This window comes from Haliaeetus leucocephalus, unplaced genomic scaffold (genome assembly GCF_000737465.1).
Source record: "Haliaeetus leucocephalus isolate CR32 unplaced genomic scaffold, Haliaeetus_leucocephalus-4.0 Scaffold317, whole genome shotgun sequence".
Lineage (NCBI taxonomy): Eukaryota > Metazoa > Chordata > Aves > Accipitriformes > Accipitridae > Haliaeetus > Haliaeetus leucocephalus.
This window is the reverse complement of record NW_010972753.1, coordinates 457808-483930: the sequence shown is the minus strand read 5'-3', so window position 1 is coordinate 483930 and position 26123 is coordinate 457808. Positions and strand designations below refer to the sequence as shown.

At 40.9% G+C, this 26123-nt stretch overlaps 1 protein-coding gene across 1 annotated transcript in view; it reads right to left on the bottom strand.

The window, feature by feature from the left end:
- The window catches only part of PPEF1 (protein phosphatase, EF-hand calcium binding domain 1), a 29719-nt gene extending 3953 nt beyond the window's left edge, over positions 1 to 25766 (bottom strand). Inside the window, exons 1-11 of the mRNA XM_010571377.1 lie at positions 25724 to 25766; positions 20991 to 21118; positions 20137 to 20188; positions 14225 to 14397; positions 12431 to 12545; positions 10572 to 10618; positions 6456 to 6622; positions 4844 to 4880; positions 4239 to 4388; positions 1925 to 2110; positions 276 to 461 (exon numbers count right to left, since the gene is read on the bottom strand). Of these exons, the coding sequence (XP_010569679.1) occupies positions 276 to 461; positions 1925 to 2110; positions 4239 to 4388; positions 4844 to 4880; positions 6456 to 6622; positions 10572 to 10618; positions 12431 to 12545; positions 14225 to 14397; positions 20137 to 20188; positions 20991 to 21118; positions 25724 to 25766 (1284 nt within the window). The remainder of the gene's footprint in view (positions 1 to 275; positions 462 to 1924; positions 2111 to 4238; positions 4389 to 4843; positions 4881 to 6455; positions 6623 to 10571; positions 10619 to 12430; positions 12546 to 14224; positions 14398 to 20136; positions 20189 to 20990; positions 21119 to 25723) is intronic.
- Between the last annotated feature and the right edge of the window lie 357 nt (positions 25767 to 26123).

Here is a 26123-nt window from a genome sequence, read left to right as displayed (position 1 = left end):
CTTAGAGGATCTCTTGCACTGTATTTACACATAACTCTCCTCAGGGATTTTGTTGATGTTCATTTTTTTCACACGAGTAATAAGCCAGTCCCCACTCCCTGAAGCTGTAAAGAGTTTTGTCAGAACTCCGTAATGTCTTCTAGCATCTATCTAGCACACAATTCCCCCAAACCCATTTTAAAGAAGTCATTCATTTTTTTTAACTTTGGAGACAAAGCTGTGGATATGCCTGTGAAATTCACAGGAGAATTCTACTTTACATGGAAGCACCTTACCTTCCCATTGTGACTGATCTCATAACCTTCTGGCTTGAATTCATGAGACCTGATGAGCATCTTTAGATTATACCTTTCAAACAGCTTGGCAGTGACATCGGGACCAAAGTAACAACCTCCTCCTCGACACTTGTTTGGTGTACAGCCATTCTGGCTTCTTGGATCGCTCCAGAGAATGTCAAGGATCTATAAATAGCAAACTCAAGCAAGTGAGCACTGATAGTAGGTGAGAACTGACAGGCTATGGCTGTCTAAAGTACTGGCTATAGCAAAAGCCCCACAGTACAGGGAGAAAACACACCTGAGCTAACAGTAGGTATTGTGTTTTCTTCCTTCCTTTCAGCAGGGCATTCTTTTGGGCTGAAAATTTTGTTCTACTTATCTTAAGAAACATTTTCTACATTTTGGATGAACTTTCTTCTGATGAAATATCATTTCAGAAATGTACCTCCTTTTACAGCCGAGGCTTCCAGACTCAGCTGGGTGCCTCAGGAATGGTACCTGGGCTATTTCAAAGAGAGCAAAAGCTGCCTTCTTCACACGTAGGTGTGAGAGGCATTTTCTATTTCCCAGCACAGACCTGATAACCACATGGGTTGGTGGTTTTACCTAAACTAAGCTTGGGAGTGCCTGCTCTAAACATGACAAGAGTTGCCTTTGGCTTTATTGTCTTCAGTTAGCTCATGTTTCAAAACAAGATTTTACATATTAGCATTTTAGTAGGATTCGGACATGAGGATGAATTATCATGGTTTAAAGTCACCTAACCTAATAATTCTCATCAGTAGCAAACATGAGGCAAAATGTGTTTGTTTAAACCTCACTGGACAAGGTGTACACTTAACTCATTCCACTTCACATTTGTGAGCGTGGCTGAGTGGACACTTGGTTAGCTGGGGGACTGTCATATTTCAGGGGGGTTGCTTGTGCCCACTTTGTTAGTTTGTAGCTCAGATAGGAAATCACATTTTCAGAGACAGATTTGCTTCTCAAGAAGCAAAAGAAAACTGTCTGCCCCTTGAAGCAGTTGTCTGAAGAGAGGCTCAGAAAAATAAACTTACATAAAACTCAATTTTGAGCTTCTAAATTTCTGTGCAAATTCAGCTTTTCGCATTGTCACCATTTGTTAAATTACAGTATGACAAGAGCTCCATATTGCCTCTAATATTCAAGAGGAAATGAACAGCCAGAGGACAAAACTTCCCACTCTTGAGTAATCAGCCTGTAGGTCTCAGGAGTTGGGTTTTTTGGACAGTATCAGCATTCAGCTGCCAAAACCACAGCCAAAAAAAGGTGCTCACTATCACCAACGATTGCAAAGTCTGGCCTACTTAAACTGACAACCACATATGTACCAACAGATCCAACCACAGGAGGGCACACAAACACATTTCGTACTGAGCAGTTTCCTCCTAATGGCTAAGAAAAAATGGGTAAGCTGTACTTGTTAGGTATAAAAATCACAAGCCTTTATTACCAGGTCTATAAAAAGCATCCAAATAACTAATAGCTGGCTAGTATACTCCCAAGAATGATGGTTTTTTTACCAAGAGACAGCTCCCTCAGACTCAAACATACTGCCTGAACAGAGCACCTGCTGGTTTTGTGCAGTGGGGGTTCGGAATCAGTCTGTCTTTGGTTTCACCTACTTGTTTCCATTCCTTCAGGGCGGGGTCTGGAGGCAAATTTGAGCCTGAAGGCTCAGCACAGCCCGATAAAGAGATGTGTTGTGTTTTCCCTGCAGTGTGTTTACTGGGTCTGGTGGTGGGAATTCTCTCCTTCAGTTGGTCCTGTCTGTCTCTCACTGACTTTGGTGGCCGCATCAAAGATTTCAACTTTAAAAAAAAAGAAAGAAAGAAAGAAAGAGTTACCAGAACATAAAGATGATAACAGACATGTCAGCTGAAAGGCATATCAGCTCCTTTTTCCTGTACTCAGTATTAAACTCTCTCATGTCCTGAACTCACAGGTTTAGTGGAAGCTGCAGGTGTTTGGCACTTGCAGAAATTTTGCTTTATGTCTATCAGTGACCAGCCTCTTCAGAGCTGCTCTCACATTCTGATCCAGACACACAGACTCATTCCAAGCCACAGTCAGTCATAAGGTCTCACTATAGAGCAAGTATGTTCTGGGCTCAGGGATGACACTTAAGGGCCCAGTTCACTGGAAACTGAAAATATACATGTATACTGTACTGAAGATGAACTGCATTCACTACTATTCTGATACAGTAGCATGCTGCTAGGTTAATTTGGCTAAAATAAATGGAATATCGGGAGGATAACAGTGAAATTATGAAGTATTACAGCAGGCCCTTTTATTATTAAATCAACCTCTTCCAATACGCATGGGCATTTGCTTTTTCAGAGCTGTGTGCTATGGCTCCATCAATGCCCATTAATACAAACTCTTCTCTAGGGAGTATCTTTTCTTCTCATTTGAAATTTTCTCAATACTAGCACATTTCCAGAACAAAAAAACCCCAACAACAAAACACCACCACCACCCAAAAGTCTACTCTTTAACAAAGGAAAGGACTGATGCAAAACAAAATGCAAAACACCAGGTTATTCCCCAGTGCACTGACCAGTATTTGAGACCTGTCAGTTGCCAGCTGAACCAATTAAAATACATCAGTTGGCCTTGAGTGATATCACCACAAGTTGTGGCCCACACATCTCATTAGCAACGCTCTCCTGTGGCAGCAACTTTGACCTGTTAATTCTGAATTTCACAGATACTGCATCAGCAACATGCCGAGCCCAGCCTTGGTGAAAGTGTGGGCAGAACAGAGCTCACAGTTAAGACACCTGCATCTGTAGTTAGGCACCCAATTTTAGTGTACAGTGGTACAACCAACGGAGCCCAGACTCCAATGACCAGAAGCATTCATTGCCCTTTTTCACATCTTTAAGAAACAGAGATACACCTGACTGTCCTGTAAAGCATTTATTTCTGCATTAGAAAACATGAGGATGAGAGAAATAGTTCTGGATTCCACAGACACTAATGACAAGGTACACAAGGTTGCTTAAACATAGGTATCTCGTGCCATCTGGGATGCTCTGCCTTATCTGTGAATTAGCGTGAGATGGGCAGATACGAATCAGACCTAAAGGAGACCGGTGGAGGAGACCTGTGAAGACAACTTTCTCCAGACGCAGGCAGAGGCCAGAGGGGATATCTCTAGGCTATGAGGTGCTTCCACGAACAGCACTGGAGACCTACGCCTGAGCAATGATAAGACCTGGATCTCCACTGATTATAAGGAGCCTAAGCACCCTGATCACAAGCAGACATCTTGATTTAGTTGTCCAAATTGAGACCAAATCCCACACCATTTTCCACTGATTTGATAGAGCTGTTTGCTCACCATTTCAGAAAAAAGAGAACATTTCTGTCCTCTAAATCCCCGAAAAGCAGCAGTTCCTGTCTTCGAGGCCAGGTCTTGAAGTTTGATGCTGCTGGAAAGGCTCTCCCACATGTGCAAAGCTCCGCTGCTGCCAAGGGAGCGCCTCACGGGTGGAGAGCTTCCCCCACACAACAGACAGCAACAGCACAGCCCCAGGACAAAAGGCAGTGCTAGAAAGATGTGGCTAGACTGATTTCTAAAGTGTTCGGAAATGCCTGAGAATTAAGTACTTTTCATACTTTCTGGCTAATGCGTCATCACTGCAGGAAGGAGGCATCTAAAGTATTTTTAGCTATTTTAAAATCAAAAGGCCCATGTTATTTTACAGCAGCCAAACAATTGGCTCCCAATGCCTACTGAAACCTTCCTTCCTAAACACTGATTTTGAAGAAAAACAAGACTTTTTTTTCCTTACGTACCTTATACAGCAGCCGTTTCCTTTCCTAGTGCAAACAACTTGATCTTAGTATTTGTACTGCTAGATTTTTTAAACAAAACAAAATTACACCACCCCCACCACCCCCATCCCCCCCCCGAATATGATCTCTTACCTTATTTCTCTCAAGTGCACTCAGGAAATCCAAATCTGTGGTGTCTGAAATCCCTCCATGTAGGATAAGAACTTTGCTATCAATTATAGTGGCAAGGGGAAGCCAGCTAAAGACGTCTCGCAGAAGACGCAAAATCTGTTGCCCATGGTCCTGTAAAACATACTCTTATATTAGATGCTATTTCTGGCAGATTCTGTTGCTTCTAAATTCAAGATTTTGCTGAAATGTCTGCCACAGTCTGTATGACCGGTTCCATCCAGGTGACACCCCAAACTGCAACACTGACAAACATGTTCTGACATTTACCTTAGGGCCATTTGATTGTCTCTGTAGCGTTTCATTTTTCTTTCACGTTCACTTCTTTTTGTGTTCTTGAGTGGCCTTATGGATGTTATTTATTTCACCCTATAGAACTCTGAGCATAAAAGGCTTAAAATTGTTTTGTCAGTTATTCCACTGAAAATCCAAAATAATTTCAACTACATTACTGAAGTCATTCTGTACTACACCTAAATAAACTGTTTGGAAGTTTCCTTGTTTACACAGTTTCATTTTTCATGTGCAAGACTACAAAGAAAATACAGGAGAAGGAGGAGGAATCTTACCTTGTACTTCTTCGAAACTTCTTTTGTGAAGCCGTATCTGAAAATAGGACAGCATAACAAACTGGTTTTCAGCATGCCCTTTCTGCATCATGTTCTGCACTACAGTGTTTGCCAGGAGTTTTCTAGCCCTGTTTTTCTCCTGCCATTCTGTCTCACCTCAGTTTTAAAGATGCTTTCTTCTGCTCTTTCTCAATAATTGAGTTAAACTGATTTCTTGTACATACAAGAGATCAGGAACAGAATCCAGACCAATAATTATTAAGTGGCCTTTTTCCCATCTAAATGAAATAGTTTAGCAGTTTTACCTTTCAGATACTGCAAAGAAATTTCAAAGGAACCTAACTGATGATGGGCAAAAATTCCCAAAAGACCTCCACAGAGTTTTTGTCCTAAATCACTCAACTTTATTAGACAATGTCATCTATCATGTCTTTTCCCGCACAAGGGATAAGGATTTTGATACTCATTCTTTTAAGACGAAGATATCCTTGGTGCAAGGGGCATTTTCACACCACCAGCTTTCAAATTTACTGATGTGCAGCACTGCTAATCAAAATGCCCAGCAAAGAGTCATACACAGGAATGTATCTTTGCACTCCATACCATCACAGACTTAGTTAATATTTTTTACTACTTTGGGCAGGAATTTTCCTACCTTGTAGATAAAGTAACTGATCTTTCTCTATGGTTTGTTTTGGGGGGGTTTTTTTGTTTGGTTTTGGGGGTTTTGTTTGTTTGTTTGTTTTAATTAAGTGCTGAAAAAGGAAGTGTCATGTGAAACTTGATTCTCTTACATGGATCATTAGTAAGATTTGAACATGGGCCTCTAATCCAGGTTTATGCCCGTGTTAAAACTGCAATATATTCTGTGTGCACACAAGTGATAGAAGGGGTACAACAGGTTAACCACCAGCTAGTCACCCAAAAACGTACTGGGGAGGCTTAGAATTGTAGGGACTAGGACTGACTTCTCACGTCTGTGAGATGGTTTTGTCTACCACTCACGCTTTCACTACAGCCCAAGACACTGGCTGTGCTCACTCCCTTGGCAGCGCTGTACAGCTGAGTACAAATGTCTGCATTAGAAACAGGGTCTCACCTGTTCCTGGAATGGGCCAGACTGCCACCTCTCAACTAATGGACCTCCTCTGTGTAGAAGCTAGGATATTTACCTGCTCCGTGTGTTTGGGAAGTGACATCTTAGTCTAAAGTTAAGTGAAATATCAGCTCCCAGTTGACTGGTTCCATTATATTGCATACTATTATGTCTTTTGCTATGCTATGAAAAAAGCCAATGCTTTAACTAAAATATCATCCTTCCATCCATCCCCCTTCCCCAGATTTGATACTCCAGAAGCTGCACCAAGCCTATTGACTCAATGGATTGTGATTACGTCAGAGAGAAGACATGACTCCCATTCGAGTGTCTGTGTGTAATGAGGATGTTCTTTACCCTTCTCACACATCTTGAAGATGCAAAGCTACACCTGAATACCTAATAAAACATTACTTCTGTTTTAGAGTGTCCCAGTGGCTAAAGGAGCATTCAAAATCTCCAACATTTCTAATGAAAGGCCAGATACTGCTCCCTCCCCTGCCCCCTAAAATCTACCTCAGGTTCATGATGTAGTCTTCATGGTTTCCTCTATTCAAGTGTAAATCATTGGGGTAGATAAGAAGAAATGCAAACAGTATTATAAGTATTTCCATAGAATTTTTCCCTCTGTCAACAAAATCACCGTTAAAGACGTAACGGTTTTGTTCTGAAGGCAGACCATTCTGCAGAAGGAAACAAAAACAAGGACATTTAGAGATGCTGCTATGCTACTGTAATAAAGGAAATAGCATTTAAATGAGATCACATTGCTAGAAAATCTGCAAAAAATCTGTATAATAGAGATCTAAAATGCAGCATTTCTTTATTTCCACTGTTTAGAACAAAAACCTCTGTATCAGACAATCTGTACGAGCCATCAGAGAAGAGATGGCTTCTCTAGCTGTTCTTACAACACCATCTCTAATCCTTTCCTTTATGTATTACATTAAATTGAAAAAGTATATTAGTCTTGTAATAAAATACACTTTTCTGTTAATGCAACTGCTGCTAGGAAGGTATGCACTTGCAAATAGAAGGGAGTCATTCATTTTGAATGGAAGACAAGAAAGCCATGAAAAATTATCTTCTGACACAAGTCTGAAGGTCCTTATGTTTCCTTATACAGTAAGAAAATGGATTTCATATAGTTACATTGTTTGCGGTGTAGGCTTCCAGAAGTCCTGAGAAAGACTATAGTCCAGAGGACATCAAATCTTAATACAGAACTCTGAAGAACTTGATTACAGTTGCTTTAATCCTGAAAGCACTACTTCAATTTTATGCACATTGCACTTTGTCCCCCACCAGGGCTAAGATATACTTGAACACTCACAAACCTGAGAGGCTGTACATACAGGTATTTCTTACCTTATTTTTTTTTGGAAGATACAGAGCAATGCTTTATTATGAATGGTGACTTATCAAAAGCTAGTATTGTGAATTGATGGTATGTTTCATTAGATTAGTTATAAACACATCAACAGGTGCCATCAGCTTACAGAAAATATAGCATCAACTATGTGTAGCTTCATCATTTCCAATCATGAGTATCAGAAATATTATTTCAATTTTGACTTGCCAGAAAAAGGTAACCTCTTTTCACAATTGGCATGCATAAGAATTATCAATAGAACATATATAAAATCACATTACAGCTGTGGAAGCCATTCTTAACAGGTTTGGCAGCATTGCAAGACATCCCACTTCCTGAATACAGCTACTGCCATTGATGTCCAGCATTTGCTATGGCATTCCCTGGTGTACTGCCTTAGCAGGTTTATTGCAGGATGCATGACTTGGTCAGGGACTCAATTAAACATTTGATTTGAATCCATCAGGAAATATCTTTTTGTCCCAATCAGTGTCCTGTGCTGTTACGTCAGGATGCAGCAGTGAATCGTGATCTCTCGATTCCTACACTGGCACAATCCTGACTGCTGTAAATATGGCTTGCTTGGTTTTTGCCATAGCCTCCTTCCCACCTCTCTCCAAGTTAACTTAGAAGAGGCCTGTAGCTGCTCTGTGCTCACAAGAGTGGCAATTTATGAGACTCTGCTAATGCAGTGGGTTGTAGTGGTTTTAAAAAAGAAAGGACAGATTTCAGGAATGGAACAGACAGGATGAGACTCAGCTGCAGCTCCTGGAAAGATGAATTAATAAAAGCTTTGCCTTAAAACCAATAGGGATGTGAATCACCAGCAGATTGTCAGTATACACACAGCCACTCTGTAACTGCAGTCCTAAAAGACAGATCTACTGAAGCACTCTGCAGACTCTATTATTTCTTTTGGAAAAGCTTACACACAACTCTTAGTTTTAAATGAGAGTTTGTTTTGGACTTCCAACTTCAATGTGACATTTTAGTTTTGTTCCACACTCATGCAAAGTTTTTATTTCCTTTTCTGTGGTTTCAACCAACAGTAAGAGCAAAACTAAATTAAAGGCTGTTGCGGGCTCTGACACGTCAAAGAGGCGAACAAGGCAACTTACTGCTGGGCATCCTTACTGTATCTGCTGGGTTAGTGATTAATTAACTTCCGTTTGTCATTTGCGTTTTCTACAGCTTCAGGCTATTTCTATCCATAGCATCCATTTAACAATTTAACTTAGCAATACATCATTTGAAATTCAAGAGTTTCAAGGAATTTCAGGAAATGCTGTAATTTAATGGAGATTTATGCAGGGACTGAACGAGCCTTACAAAGTGGCTATTGAGAAAAAAGTAATTATCTTAGCCTCACCCAAACCAGGTTTAAGAATTATGCATGCTATTGCAACCAGCATTGCATTGATAAGCTGTAGATTGCTAGCTTCTGTGTGTTTACTGTTAGCAGTTTGTAAAAACACTGTGATAAAAGTTCCCTGGACAGAGCACCATGTGCAAGGTGGTCTGCATGCAGGCCTCCAAAATGTGTCAGCAGCCATTTCAGCTCTGCACAGCTCTGTGCAGAGCTGAGATCACTACACTCCTCACGGCACTGTTTAGGATTGCACCCTCTTGTTTAAGTTTATGGGTGATTCATACCAATTCAGAGGAGGAAATCCCTTCCAACTGAAACAGAGTTAGGGAAGCAGAAAAAAATGGATCCCAGAGGCTGACTGGGTTCCCTGCTCTGCTGAGTAAACTGCTCAGAGAGGACAGAAAATAGTGTCATTTAATTTGCTTCTAAATAACTAAGCAGCTCTATCATGTGCTCTCTATTTTCTCAACCACTTTGAAATGACAAAATATTTGTCCATTTTATTTGGCTTGGTGGAAGGACTCCCCTAGAAGCTTAACAGAGAACAAATGGGCGTAAACTCTAGTCCCTGAAGTCAGCGGGAGTTTAGGCTCTGATTTTACTGAAGTCAAGAATTAGTCCTTGCTTAGAGTTTTTTTTCTCTTTGTAACATCTATTAGAGAGGGGAAAAAGAATCATCTTCTGTTCACTCCAAAGGAGTAAAATTCAGGCTTATTGCAGTTGTAAATATAACTATATCTGAGCATATATCTTCAATATAGTTTTTTTTTCCCATTTCAGGTCCTGTGTATGAAACCAATCTGTATGATACTCTCATTCCAGTTTCAAAAAGGAAGATTGTCTAATTAAAATAACAGCTAGAAGACTGCAAGCCAAGGACCAGCTAAATGTAACTGATTGATTAATAAGTAAAGCAGAGCTCTATAAAAAGGTCTGATTATACTTCAACAGGCTTCATGGATGCACTTGGGCAAAACAACCAAGTTTCAATTCAACAAGTGTCAGATAAAGTGTAACGAAGTTGGAAGCAGGGAGATAATTACATCATTTAAACACCTGGTTTACCTCACTTCAGCCTCCATTCAGTGCAGATGAATGTATAAGGATCAGACACAACCCCTTTCCCCCAGAAAGCGCAAATCAAAGAGAGTATCTGCTAAATGAAAGGTGATGATTCATGCTAAAGATAAATGTGAAACTAAATACAGGAAATCTCCTGCATCTTCAGTTAAATATACAATTGTGGAAAAGATAGCCTGGACCTTAATTTTTTTCACATCAGTAAAACAGGGCTATGCTTTTTTAATATTAAAAAGCAATCAGCTGTTCAAGGATATGTAAAGGGTGCCCAAGGTATTTCCATTTTGTGCAGACTGCGTGACTGCTTTCAAACCTTACAAAGCTTTTAAACAGATAGCACTCTTTTTTGTTTCTGTAAACAAATAATAACAAAAAACACTTTGCAGGTATCAATGGAAGGCCTAAATGAAAGCTTTTGCACTTCTTCTGGAGGGCCAAAATTATCCGTGGTGTAGTGTTACATCAGGAACTAAGTTAGCTCCTGATTTTAGAAAACTTTAGTCAATATGGAATATAAAACAGTGGCAGGACTTTAGAGACATTGCAAGGAGCCCTCTTAAGTTTTGATTCATTCTCCAGTTCAACATTTAGGAAGAGAAAGATCTCCTGGATCTCCTCCTTCACAGTGAGCAGAAAGATATGGAGAAGGAAAAACTATGACAAAGACACCATCCAAATCGTTCCAGGATTTCTGTGTGTAGTACATGCACACCGCATGTACAGGTCTAACAGAGATAAATCTATCAGACATAAATATGTGTTCTTAACAAGTCATGAAGTGAAAATGCTACATCACAGACTACCTACTTACCTTATAGAATATCAGCAAAAGATCATCCAGGTTTCCATGCAAATCTCCTACAGGAAACAAAAACATTATTTTCTTCTTTATTTTCTTGGAGAGGAGGAAAAAACTGGAATTATGAAACTGGATTAGTTAGTCCTAACAAGTTCTTCCCCATGTTTTCCTTAGTAATTTGCCTTGTATCAGGATTAGCTTCATTTTAAGGTACATGCTGAAGCCGCTTGTAAAATCTGGCAATTAAATACTTAAAAGAGTATACAATTGTCTTGCATAAAGTTTTTGTCTTTCCAGCTGGATCTGAAGATCAGACCAGTCACACAGCCAAAGGTTCACTCAGGGAAATGACAGATTTGGCCCTTTCCAAGACATTTATTTTGGAACAGGCAGGGGGGGTTTCACTCCAACACAAAGATCACTGCAGCACAGCTCCCCTCTGCATACGACTGAATTTCATGCTCACAGAACCAACCTTCTCACATCTGTGACTCACCACCACAAAGACACAGAATGGTTTCAAAACCTATTTTGTGATAATATGCTTTCATCACCAATGATTAGGAAATGAGAAGTGACTTTTTTACCCTGCCTACGTGTTTCTGTGTAACTTTCTATTAATTATGAGCCTGCTGATGTCATTCTAAGCAGTCCTTCAAGTTATGATAGATTTTCATCGCAAATGTGGATGCAAACATTTCAGGTGCATATTTAATCTGTACTATTAATTTGAAATTAAAAGAAAATGGGGGGATTTATACCTTATTTTAAGGAAATCATTATTTTGGACCAATTATGTTTAAAAATTGGTCTTTCATCTTCTGCAGAGGATCTTTCTGGTTACAAAAGCTATTGGTTTCAACGGCAGGAAAGTGACCCCTTTAGGTGCTGCTTATACAGTGCAAATGCGATAGAAACATGTTTTGCTTAGTAAGAACACACTGCGTAGCAAACAAGTATGAATCTGTGTTTCCCTGGTTTGGAGAGAAGTTTTGTTGGTTTGGTTAACAAATTACTGTTTATGCAAAACCTCATTTAAACAAACCCTTTCCTGGCAATCAAAGTAGGTGTATAACCACAACTTAAAAAACATTATTTGTTTTGCATGTGTCATAGTACCCTTCCTTATACCACTTTACTATTACACACAGCACACTGCTAGCTGTCAAGAGTCAATGTTCTGTTTTGCAGCTACTGCATTCTGTGGCAAGTCAGGATACCTTTATCCATAATTTACAAAAGCATAACAAAAATAGATGTGCAATGAGCTCTTGGTTCTTTACCTTCTGATACATCACATCCTTCTATGAGACTAATTTGTTGGTTGTATAAAGACTGATCCATCCTCTGGAGTCCCTTTAGAAATGAGGGTTTCTTATAATTTCAATTTATTCTAGATAGTCATGCTGTCAATGAAAGGTCTTGTTTGCCACCCCTATTAAGCCCTCATTAAAATCATTACTGAGTAAATTATGATGGTAAAGTCTTTTTCTCACTAAGAGAAGAAAGCAGTGAGACTTGCAGCCAGTGATCAAAATGCTCGGTGGCATTTTAGAGATAGAGTGCAGGAATATTTAAGCTACGCTGCAGTGTTAGCTGAATTAATACTGACTCATTCAGAAAAGTTTAATGAGAAAAGGAAAGAGGAGGTGAGGGACTGTCTTAAAATATGCTTAACTGTGACTCAGGAACCTTTTTTTTTTTTTTTTTTTTGTTCCAATTTATGCTGGGTGCCAGGGGGAAGAAGAAAAAATAACAAAGGCATCGAGAGCTTTCTTGTAATGGCAACATTTGGAAATATCAGTATCATTCTCTAATGATTTGGAATATCAACCCGTAGCCCAAAGCAGTTACCTTCTCTGGAACCTTACCACAGACAGTTATCTCCTTGGAGTAGGAAGTTGAAAGATGGGTGATATTTGGCATCTCTTTGAGAACTCTCCTAGTTTCATATAATAGCTGCAGTACATAGCGGGCATGAAGCAGCTGTGAGAAAAAAATGCAAGGACAAAAGGAAGACTTATTAGAAGTAGCGATATGTCTGTCTGCTTTATTAGTATCAGACACTTATTGCCAAGATTATTTATACTACAGACCTCCAGACATGATTACAGGCTGTATGGTATAGTGCTGGGAATTAGGAGTGTTCAGAGCTTTGCATGTGCTTCCTGGTGAATGGATATAGAGCCCTTAATGAACTTGCTTTACATATTTTCCCATTTTATTTCTTGTGTACTGTTTCTACTCTTCCCATCTACAGAAAGGATAAGAGGCTGAGATATACAGCACTCAGAATAATTGCATAAAGTCATCTGTTCAAAATAACTGGGGAAAAAAAAAAAAAGGATGTAGTTCTAGCTATGAGTTAAAAACACCACCATCACCACAAACCAACCAAAAAAACCCTTAAGGCCATAAATTATATTTCAGCAAATTGCAAAAATAATGAGAGGGAAATTCTGGCAAGGGTTGCTTTGGTAAGAGTTACCTTCCTGTTCACTGTGAAAATGGTATGACAATGCAACACTGAAGCTTCTGGTCTTCTCTGCTAATGATTTTTATGAAAATTTTGTCAGTTGGTGATTTTTAAGGCTTTTAGTTCAAACACAGCTCTGAGGAAGTTTGGTAGAGAAGATAGATGAGACTGACTTTCCAAGATTCATGTTTTTAAAGCAAACAAAAAAGACCAATTGCATATAATCATTTCCTTAATAAAACACCACCCATAGTAAGAGAAGAGAGAGCTGACAGTAAGGTGAAGTCTGGACAGGCTCATTTTTCATGTGCTTTATGTTTTGCTACTTTTAAGATCAGCCTCCACAGAAAATTACAGACCCCACCACCACCACCATCATTTAGTAAGTTAAAAAGCGAGGTAGACCCTTATCCTTTATATGCAGTATATTGTTAAACACAAATGACCACAAGTTCAAACAAAGCTGTGCCATGTAACGCCTCCCTGCCCCACCCTCATCTTGTAAGAGGGCAGCAAAGGGGCTTGCTCAGGAACATAGAGAGAATCAGCAACAACCTTCTCAGGGCCTTGGCAGCCGCAGACAGCAAGCTCCTGAGATTTTTGCCATCACCCTGTTCCGCTACATAAGCGATGCTTTATATTCATTCTTCAATTCCTCTAAGAAGAATGGGGTGGGGGACAAAAAAAAAAAAAAAAAAAAAAAAAAAAAAAGAGGCCCACACAAGGAGCACTTTCAACCCAGAAAAAGATGACAACTAGTTTCTAGGTCAGCTTAGGACACCTTCCCCAGTCCTGCACCCTCACTGATAACCCCTGCCTTGCAGCTGCTCAGGGTTCCTATTTCATGATCACTGTAATCTCAATGCTAGAAGAGGAGTTCCCCACTAGTCCCTGCCCCCTCCCCAGTGCTGGCTCTGGTGGTCATGCAGCCAAGTAGTGAATCAAATCTGGGAACTGGTCTGGCTGAGAACTGACTGCTTTTGATTTTGTTGTGTTAGCTTCCAGCCAAATCAGTTTCCCAAGACACCTCACCATGGGGCTAGCAGGAAAGAGTAATGGGGTGGAAAGGAAGGGTGAAATATCTCCTTGGGCACCAATTCAGCCTTACATTGGATTCAACCGATTGTGGAGCTACAATTTGACAGACATGTAAAATAAGTAAAAAGAAATCAAACTAGTTGCAACTTACCTGTTCATTCCTGAAAGCATGAAGAAGAGCATTGGCATCTTCAACAGTAAGGGGGAATGAGAGTCGTGGTCCATAATAGGAGTCTGGAACATCAATCTTCTTTTCAAATTCTGTTAAATATAAGCCTTCATCCACCACCTGAGAAACACTAGGGCTGGTGAAAATGTGAGAAACTGGAACAAAAGGGAAGAAAAACAACAATGTAGAAACTCCATCAGTCCCCCATAGGGCCGTAACATCATGACCAGAACCAGCTGAACGTAACTGATGCTTTACTTGCTGCAGTATTACAGTGGCTAACTTCTGCCTTGTATAGTGGAAGAGCTCCAGGTATCCCCAGATTGTTTCACAATACTAAAAACAAGCAAGCAAACAAACAAAAACCAAGTAAAAGCCAACCAAATGAAAAAAAAACAGGCAAAAACTCTGTCCCAACAGCCAGTAGCCGTGGTCAGAACGCAAAACATTTTGCACTGAAGTTGTGGAGCAATCTGCTCTCATAAGTAATGAGAAACATAATCTGTTACCGACCTTCTTCTCCTTCCCCCACAAAGCAAGGAGATTGAAAGTCATGGCTGATCATTCAATGACCGTCATCTGTTTAAAGTTCAGTATTATGCTTTTAATACAGGTTTTAAAGATTCACTTTTATTGCTTTTATTTTCTACATAAAATTTTTAGGCTTAATACCAGTAGGTCAGTGATTATTGTAAAAGTCATTAACAAAATCCTATTTATTCACAGTGGATTGCAAAGCACTCCTTTCTGATAGAACTAGGAGACAATGCCAGCTTTTGGTTGCCTGCCATAAAACCATTGGATGGAATAAAGTAAACAAAACCATAGCCATAGAAGTAGAGCACAGCTTCTAATTTTCCTGGAATATGGAGAAAGCAGGAACATTGCTAATTGCTTCAATCCCATATTTTCTTGACATACCCTTGAAATGTAACTGACTGAACAGTAGATTCCAGTGTTTTCTTCTTGCAGATTGTCTTTATCATATATTATTCTAAAAGAGAGAACCAGACCCTAGAGGATAGTGTTGTGGCAGCTGTTGTTGCAGAGTTGCTCTTATGAGACGATTGTTGTAAACACTTTTTGCTGGGCTACAGGTAAGTTTTCTGTAACCCTGGTTAAATCCAACTGGAAATAAAAATGTATTATTTATTGCTAGAGGAATACCTGTGGCTGTGACTCAAAACTCACAGCAGCCAAAACCAGCATACAGCCTCATAAATTATGAGATTCATAATGGCCAACTTTTCTTATAACTGGATAAAATCCATATTAAAGAAATAAATAGATAAAAATACACTTTTTATCAGCTCTGGATTAAAAAAAAAAATGTATCAGCTGTTCTTCTGTGAGCTGATTAGCACATTCAGTGTACAGCCATGTACATGGATTAAAGCATCAAGTGACAGCAAGGTGCTCAGAGTTCACCGTTTCCACCAAGTAGTCTGATTTGCAGTCTTCCACCACAGTTACAGCTTTGTCTGGCCAGGCGCCAGAACATCACCCAAGGGACTGAAACTGCTGGTTCCCACATACTGATCAGGCAAGCGCATCTGCACCAAGTCTCATCCCAGCTCTAGCAGCAGGTCTCCAGACAGCATCTCCCTCTGTGCCCTACCTCTCAGGATGTGGGTGGCTGCAGACTACGGAGCCAGTTCCTCAGACCATCCAAACTCCTCGTGGCTTGCCTGTTCTGGCCAGAGGCTCTCCTAATCTGACACTACTCCTTCAGAGTCAGCGGTCTTCTCAGCAATTCAAGCCAGGCAGACACCTGCCCATGCCTGCTCCTACTCCGGCCCTCCCTTCCTGCACGCAGCAGGCTACCCATCCCTTTACCTCTGAACAGGAACCTGCCTTCCTCACAGCCTCAGCTCCTTTTTGGCATGTGCCCAGGCTGGGAAACCCAATCTCCTTCCCTGTAGGGCATATCTGTGCAAAGTACACCCCATTTTCCACTTCTGGATGAGTTGTCAAAAGCCAGTCATAGTCATTAGCCTTAGAGTGCACTTAATGTCTCCTCAGGCAGTCTTTCAGCTGGATTTTAAGGCTCCTTCCTGCACAGGATGACTGTGTCATCTCAGAGCAGTCAGTAATGGATGCCCTAATGCAGCCTCGGGATTAGCGTGCTGGCCGACAAGTACCCCAGCTCACCACAGGCCCCATGCAGGACTAATTCTGAAGGATTCGGCACCCCTCTCATTTTAGTCATCTTCTAGTCGAAGCTGTCAACGCTCTTTCAGTCCATATTGAAAGACAGAGACAAAAACTCTCAGCATGCCTAGTCCAGGCACATCTTAAGACAGAATGAAATACCCTCTGCCAGCATCTGCATCTCTCTACTGACTACAGGGAGTACAGGGAATGACCTGCTTTGTACTCTGACACCAGAGGTCTAGCCCAACCTCAGTGAGTTGAGTCTTTACTATTAGCAGACCCCATACAACTAACCTACAGGACAATAGCCATATTCCATGTTAAATATGAAAGCCCAGAGCTACATGGAGTCACTTTGGCCATAGAAAGCCCAGGGATCTGGTTCTCCTGACAAGACCACCTCACCATGGGAGTCATTCAAGGCAAGTCAAAGACACCACTGCCAAGGACGTACTTGCTATCGGGGTAACAGGGAATCAGCTACTTCTGTGGCTCTGAAATAAGCTCTCTGTTCTGCCACCATCCATGCACCTTCAGACTAACCACTGGGGTACCTGAGAGCACCTGTGGCTCCTGAGGAGTGCTCTTACATCTGCCAGATACTGATTCCCAGCCATCAGGTCAAAGCCAGATGGACCTTGAGCCCACTAAGAGGATGAACACTTCTACAACGCTGCAAATATTTATTCCTTCACTCCGTTCCTGGCACTGTAAGCTGCAAGCAGCTATGACTTACTCCCCACTGCAAGAATCACCCTGTGCAAAAACCCTTGGAAGGGTGTTAATGCTATAAGGGAGGCATCATGGGGAGTGAAGCTGCAGAAAACAGCACTTATTTTTTTGTTCCCTTTTGAAGGAAGGCTCCCAGAGGTGTGGCTTCTGCCCTGGTGACCTTGAGAGGCACAGCCAGGGGTGCTTTGGACTCCCAGTCCCACAACTTTGCCCAAGACATGTCTGCAGCCTTCTCACCCTCAATGCACCCACAAAAGAATGAATAAATGGGTCACCTTTTGCTGGAAAAACAGTTTCCACCTTTCTCTGACCAGCAATCTTTCCATTGAAAGGCTGAGTAGGTATGCAGATTTTTTTCTGGTAGGAAGGGAGAAAAGTGTAAGGTAGAAAAGGTTTTAATTCTTACTTCCCACAAACCCTTGGAAAATAGCCTTTAATCACAAGCAGAACAAGAACAAGACACACAGCTATATAATATCCCAATCACAATGTAAACTGCACTGACATCTTAAGCAGGATGAGAGGATGAAAAAAGCTTCAGGGTACAACAGATAAACAATCACATCAAAAGCACTACTGTGTGAATGAGATGGTGACTGCTTTCTTTCTTTAAAAAACATATTCTGAAAAAGCAGATTAAAAAGAGGAAAGTGACAAGATGAATAGTGGAGACTGAGTGCTTATAATGTAAGGAAAAACACAGATCACAAAATCTTCAGGTAGCTTTCTTACCACATACTGAGAAGAACAGGCAACCTATTCTCTGGTAGGAATATTATATTCTATCTTCTTGGAGAGGGCTTTTGAACCATATGCTATCACTCTAATTTAAGTGAGCACACACTAAGCCAGAGAATCGTGGGGTTTAGAAAATGTTGGGAATAGCAAAGCCAATTTGAAGCCTCTCTCCTTGTTATGTTTACACTCACCATGGCTCACACCTTAAGATGGTGATTCAGCAGAACTGGAAGCAGTTCATTAAGAATCACTCTACTCAGCACTGATTTTGCTTAAATCAGTGGGGCTAGCATGGATGCTGCAAAGGTCCCTTTAGAGGGGCAAGCAATCAAGAGCTTGAAGTAAAGAATGCACACAGACAGTAGTTGGACAAACATAACCACAAACCACACAATACAAATTTGATGTGTAATTTCTCAAAAAAACCCCTAAGGTAGGTCCTTTGCATAGGCAGCCTCAGCTGTCTCTCTCAAACATGTACCGTACAGAATCCTTCTGTTTTGTTTTGGGTTCTGGTATCTGTAACATGGGGTGATAGAAAGAGGGAAATAACAAACCAAGACAAAAGTAAAGCCTTTGGTGCAGTTATCAAGGCTTAACAGCTTCAGTCCTAACAGATGAATGTTTTAAGCAAGCCAAAGGGGAGCTTTACCATAAATCATACACTTTACCATGTGTTTCAGCCTTAACCACATCCACAACTCCCAATACCTTCAAAACCAAGAAACAGGTCACCTGTGCAGGTGTGACAAGGGACAGCCCACAGTACCCTCCGTCCCTCCCTGTGCACAGGTGGGGCCTGGATCTCCACCTGCCCACAAAGAGCCTATGCATGTAGCAGTGTGCTCTGTACCAGCCATGTCCTGAGCCCTAGCAAGTCACCTGAGGCACCTTACCTTTATTCCTTCTGCCAATAGACACAGTTAATAAAGGTGGATAAATCACATCTACAATGAGCAGCTGTAAAATTCCCTTTTAATATTATAATGAAAATAGAGATTAACACTATTTTTCTAAATCTCAGACATAGCACTACTATTTTCTTTCCCACTCAGGTGGAAAAGCTGAACTGAGGTGTGTTATCAGGGTGTAGAAGTAGATGAAGTGAGCAATGTCTGATTTTCTTTATGTTTGTCAATTTCTTCCCAGGAAGTTAAATGACTAAAGCAGGGGGTTTTGCAGAATACAGTGGTAATGGAAAAAAAATCAAAGGAAGAACTATTGTATCATCTGCCTTGGCTTTGGAACAAGGCTCAAACATAATTTCTTTTTCTGCAGAGCACAGAGAGCATTAAGCACTCTAAAGTATTTAAGAGAGAAGAATTCCCATTTCTAATGGTTGTCATTAGAACACTGAACCACTTACAGTTTTGATGGTGGTTTTATCCTGCTATCAAAGTGTCTTGTGCAAATTTTAATTGGAATAACCTGTGGCTGGACCACATGAAAGAGAAAGGACATTCTTCTGTAATTCAGTAAGAAGGGGACAGCCTCCTTTTTAACTCCGCTGGGATGAGATGTATTCTCAATTTGTTCAGGGAAATCATATTTGTTTTCTGGACTTAGGAATCACTTTCAGCCTGTCCTTCTGTTGAGCTTGACCTCAAAAGTAAGTTTTGTCCAAGGATCCCAAAATACTTCAAAAATTAAAGGTTATTCTTTGAATAACTGAGCTTTAATTGAGATGGTTTCTAAAGATTTATCTCCAGCAGTTTAAATTTATTTCATTTTTAATCATTCACATACCGATACATGTTTTGCAGTGAAATCTAGAACAAATTAAATTAAAAAGTACTCCAGAACTGCTTCAGGGATAAAAAAAAGAAAAAAAAAAAAAAAAAAAAAAAGGGGAGAGAATTTTTGAAGGCAACCTCTTTGATTACACCTGCCCTAAACCAACTAAACACAGTCTTTCTGGATAATCACATCTCACAGTTTAAGAAAACATGCACAGAAAGCTGTGAAAATTGGAGTCAGTATGACCACGATGAGAACAGCTTAAGGGCAGTAACATGTAACAAAGCACTCTGAGCACCTCTGAGTATTCTCATAAGAACAACAGGTATCTGTTCTGTCTTCCATCTTCACTCACTGGGTAGATATTGAACACAGTCAACAGTCACAGGATAAAATTCTTATTACAGTATTTGGGAAATCACACCTCAGCCCCAGCACGTGCCATATGCTGTAAACATCACATTGAAAATTCACTTCACTCACATCAGGTTTTTCAAACAGAATCTCCGTATTACTTTGATTTTTATCCTTACCTGAGTCAGGATGAGCACAGTGATCCAGCATGAATGTAAAGAAGTTGGATAGCTGAGTAAGAAAAACAAAAGAACACACACACACAGATCAGTTTGGGGATCCAACAAGTATTAACATTCTCTTTCCTTAATTACTAGCAATTTCCCATTTAGGGGATCTAACACACTCCTGTATGTTCCCATAGCATCAGCCTGCAATAATGACACAACTTGTGTCCTACTACAAAAACAGCTTACTCCTTTCCTTCTTTGCTATGAATTAGCAGATTGACACTATATGAATACATAAAAAGTTCCAGGGCTGTATCAATGCTGCTGACATTTTTGGGTGTCATTCATCTTGCCCGTCACCCAGACTATTTGTCTAGACTTTGTAGTCAATAGAAAGATACTGCTACAATGCACCAAACTGACTTTAGACACTGATGCTAGGATGAACACAAAGCCCTAGAAGTTCCTAATTCCCTGTTTTGACCCTAAAGGAAGCCTGGGCTGACATGCTGAGACACTGGTATCTCTGTTGCACATTATCTTGCCTCACAGACATGGTTAAGATCACCCATAGGGGGATGGCCTGCAATCCCTGGCTAACAGAGCTGTTCTACAGGAACCTCTAACCTAGATGTGGTTGTACAGGCAGAATGGTGTCCTGCTGCTTATGTAGGGTTTTTTTTTTTAATATACGTATGTATACACACAACTTAATTAGTTCATGCGTGAGGCAGGGAAGCGGTTTTATCATACAGGGGACAACTTTGCAGGGAGAAATAACCACATATCCATTTTGTTTGTGCAGCTTCAGTCCTCTGGGGATAATATAACTGCTTGTACAGGAAGAATTGAAGATTACAAACCTGTAGTTGATCTTGCTCATCTGCATATTCAATTGATTGAAAGATACTCAGAGAATAGCGGCGCCTCATCTCTAGCCGGGCCATTGTAAAGCGGTACCAGTTCTGGATGAGGATAGCAGCTCTAATGACTGTCAAAACAGAAAGCAAGGGAGTACACATGGATGCAGTGTAATCTACAATGAAAACACACAAGCTACCTTTGCAGAATTTTGCAGACAGATGACAAATTCAGTCCATTGTGCGCAGTCAACATTTAAGATGAAACTCTGAAAAAGGGTTTTCTGATAATGAATACATGATACATTTATTCTTTCTGTCTTCATGGACAGATCCCAAACTAGCTGACTTACTCAGGGCTATATTGCTAGAAACCTTCCCCATTTCATTGTCCTGAAGACAGTACCCATGTAAGAAGTCAGCCATGTTCAGCTGATGGGCAGTGTGTGGGTTTGGGGAAGGTGAGGAAAGGAAGAGGAGCAATTTGACCTACCAACAAAATGTATTTCTTTACCAAGCTGCAGTAAAAAGCTTCAGACTTTGCAAGCTGTAACATGAGCATCCTGTAATGACAGAGTTTGTAACAGCCTCTTTTAACAGAAAGTTTTTGCCTGCACAGCTGTACCAGCAAGCCAGCAAAATTCAAACTTTAGGATAAAATGTTAACAAATGGAATTGAAGGGCAGAATATGTTGGTTAAATAGACATGGTAAAAGGCATGCGGATATATCTTTGGCTAGCTTAGTGAACAAAGGAACGCTCACCCCAAGAATTCAATGGGACATGTCAGAAGACCATTTTGGACTATATGCTGAATACGCATCCCACTCAGCACTTCAAGAAGTTGTGTCTACTATTGTCCCAGTCTGGAAAACTGCTGGAAACTTCACTGAAGGGCAATCGCCAAGGCTGCAGCATAGAGTGAAGGACCTGCTGCCTACAGGCCCAAGTCATGCCACAAACAGATTACATTCCCTTAGCTGCTCAGATAAAAGTTTGTCAAGCAGAACAACATCTGGTGGCATAAGGAGGTCCCGGGGTGGGCACTGTCCTTTGGGGATAGCTCCTCACACCTATGTCAAGCAGTTAGTGCTGCATGAACAGTGGCCACCAGCCAAAGCTGTGCCAGGAGGACAGGAGATCCAGGAGCTGATGCTCACTTGATCCCTCCCCACCATGCTGACAATCCCCCCTGCTACTCCTGGTCCCCAAAGGGCAGCAGCTCTAAGGAGCCAGGGTGTGAAACATGGGTGGCAGTAGCACTGTGAGCAGGAAGACAAGAGGAAAGGTGAAAGATAAAAGGCAGGCATGCCCTCCACATTACAGATGGTCACTGCAGCTCTGACAGACCTGGAGGGAGGAGTGAAAGCAGAAGGCTGGAGGGGCTGTGCTTGGCCTGAAATAAGCATGAGCTTGGGAGAGGAGGAACAAATGCTCAGCAGTAACTTCTTCTGTTTCACAGAGCTGTGACTCTCTAGTGCTTTAAGGGTGCTTATCCAGAAAGATCAACTAACTTTGAGAAAAGCATTCCTCAGTCACTTGTTAACTGTTTTTTTTTTTAAGATCAGCTAGAGAGGAATAAACGCACATTTCAGATACTTAGGGCATATGTAAGTATGGATTTATGATCCAGAGGAGGACACCATTTACTAGACAATATTGGAAAAAAATACAGCTACTGCCTTGAAGATTGAGCAGCTCAGATAATGGCAAACTCAAATCCAGTCATTTGCTTAAATTACGGTCAGAAGGGGACTCTGTATTAACATGCTTAGCCCTACAGAGCACCAACAGGGACAGTCAAGAGGCATTACACACACCACTGCATAACAGCGAGAGGAAGAGCACAGGGGTATTGGATCCTACACCTGTCTCAATGCAATGACATCACCACCACCATATTCTTGCCTGGCAACAAAAAAATAGAGTAAGGTAGGAGGCTACTCTCAAGAGATGTCACATTTACTCACTTAAAGTTGAACATAATTCTTTCTTGACTGGTTCCTTACCTCTTTTTCCCTGTACTCTCAAAAGGATACCAGTAAATAAGTAGACAGGGCCACAAGTGTCAAGCTTTTGCCTCCAGCCCTGCAGCTAACACCTCACTTCAAGGAGTTTAAGGAACTTAACTTAATAGCTCAGCATAGGACACAGAAAAAAGTCTTTATGCTTCTGATCTTGGGGAACAAGTCAAAGCAGCTGCAGGGCAACTCTATTGAAGGTACAAGGACAAAAGGAATACACTGATCTTAGCTCCTAACACTCTCAAGAACTAGAGCTGATTTTTGAGCAGATGAACAGATGACCAGGAGAAGCACAGAAACAAAACTGAGACACTCTTCTGAATTCCACAGTCTGACAAAATCACCACTGCACAGCACTGCAAATTCATGAAGAAGAAAAAAAAAGAGGACACTTAAACCAACACTAATGTCTTAACACCAATACACTTTTATTTTACTACAGTTGCCGAAATGAACAGTTGATACTGAAAAACAAAACAAAACAAGAAATAGTAACTAACAATTCATACTAATACTTTTTCTCCCTGCAAAACAGCAAAGAGAAGCTCTGTATTAGAGGGACAACAGTTTACACTAGTCAATTATTTTAGCTGATCACAAATACCAGGAATTTTGACACTAGGATAAGTGGCACCCCGAGAATGATTTTTTTTTCTTAAACTGACAGTTATGCAGGTAAAGAAAAAACTCCATGGAGAAGTGATTCTATTAATAAATGTATAACATTAAGGAAGCTTTTTTAATAAAAATGCTTACAGGTGCCATAATAGCATGTTATTTGCTTATTTTATCATTAATAAGTATACAGTATAGTTAAAGTGGTAAAGTTTTTTAGTCCAGATGAGGCCAAAAAATCAGTTAAGACTCCCATCCTACAGACATCACATCCATCTTAGAAAAATCTTCCTGCCTGAAGGAAATATAATCCTCATAACTAAGAGCATCCTTCGTACCTTACACAAGCTCTGAGACCTCTCTTATTTTCTGGACTTTCTGGAATTCCCCACCACCACAGACCTCAAAGCCTGACACATCACAGCAAGGCTGTCATCAACTTTTCTGTTTAGAAGAGTACCTAAGGGGCAAAGCACAGCCACCAGCACAGAAACTGATTTCCAGCATCAGAACCATTAAACTTCCCATTAAAGCCCCCCTGGGTTGCTTAATGGTCCTGAGCACATTTCCACTGGTATCACGTAAGACAGATATATATCGACCACTGTGGTTAATGTTGCAAATCTAACATAATATTTCCTGTAATTTTTTTTTAATTGTACTTATTACAGTGCTGTTATTTTCAGGACTGAATCAGAACATTATTTTCACACTAGGCTAAACTGCATCTGTAAAAGAAATTGTTATCAGTTGCAGAAGGTCTCTACACCAGCAAGTACCTGTTAAATTCATGTTATTAATGCATTAGAGGGTTGTACAGCCTCAGGCTGTGGATAGAATGACGGTTCAGCATCATTTGGCTACTGCCAAGGTGCAGAAAGAATACTACCCAGCAACTGGAGAGGACAAAACATCGTCAAACAAACACAAAATCATAAGCCAGCTTTGGGGTAGCAAAGCCAGGCTCCACACCAATGTGTATTGATGGTTGTAGACCGAGAAAGAGTACAGCTCCTCATACTCGCTCCAAGCTTTTGCACCCTCAGAAATAATCCCAACTAATTCATCTCTGAGGCCTTGCAAGGCACATAAATGCATAGCATGCAAACCCAAAGAGGAAGGACCACTTCCCAGTTACAGGTCTGGGACTCCAGGTATTTCCGTTCTACTTCCACTGCTGTGATACAGCACTGATGCTACTGTGACAGCCAAGTAGTGTGCACAAAGCTGAGGGCTACCCTTAAACTAGTCACCTTGGATCCCTGTAGCCATGACTAAGCGCTCCTGCTTCTTAGTCACCAGTTTCCTGTGACTTGTGTCCTGGCTTGGTAGCCAAAAAGAGCCTTCCTTTTCAACCATGGCTGTTCAGCATAATAATCTCCTAAGACTACATGCAGTGTCACGTAACATGGCTCTTGACAAACCTTGAAAGAGAACACAAAGCATCTGAACAAAGGTCTGAGGCAATCGTGGAACCCACCTGCCTGTGCAAAGCCTGGTATGTTCATACCAGGGTGTGGTACAATTAAAAGCAGGCAGATGATGCATTAAGTTTTTTAATTGAACATTTAACTAGGGACTGTGGAGACTTTCAACTGACAGCCTCTGTGACTGTCAGGGAGAATTTCCAGCTGGGCACTTGGTATGGCAGAAAATTGATTCTGAGAGTCATTGTAATAGCTCTGCTTTATTACACTTGTTTCATAATCGGGGTCACCCAGCAGCAGAGAAATTGGGGCAGTTTTCCCAGGAATCCTGTGTTGTGAAAGGCCATAAAAGGTCCCCCTCAATACCTTACCCCATACACTTGGCCAGTGACAGAGCAAGCACAGACACATGTGAAATTCAGCTTCTGTCCCAGATGCTGTGGATCTCTTCCAACCCAATCTGTAGATGTTAGAAGTGGTCTACAGTTGCCTTCTGACCTCAGCCAGCATCTAAAAGCTACGCTCTCTTTTTAAAAGAAGATAATTAGAAAATAATTTTCTCTGAAAAAGTGTTTTGACAACAGGACTGGGCGGAAATGTAACCTTGCAATCCTCTTCTAGTATTACAGAGAGAACAACCACTAACCCTGTAGACAAAGGCAGCACTCACCTCTCTCTGACCTTCTGTCAGCTACAGAACTGCTACACCCCATGGTTCCAATGCTGCTGCTCATCAGTTTTAATTGCTGCTGATATGAAGCATGTTTTTCTCAGCTGTTAGCATTATACACATTTCCTGTGTTGTTCCTTCAGTGATGAGGATTATACCCCTCTGGGCTCCTGGGCTCTTCCTAGAACTCCTAACAGGGAGAGGATTGGGAGGGAGAGAGAAGGGGGGGGCGGAAAAAAAAAAGTGTTTGACAACACAGAATCTAAAGTACCTACAGCTCATAACAAATTACTGTACAGCACGTCCTACACAAACTGGACCTGATGAACCATAGTAGGCTTCTTTTTCACATCTGATTACTATCAGCTTGCATTCAAGACAGATGAACTCAGTAATTAAT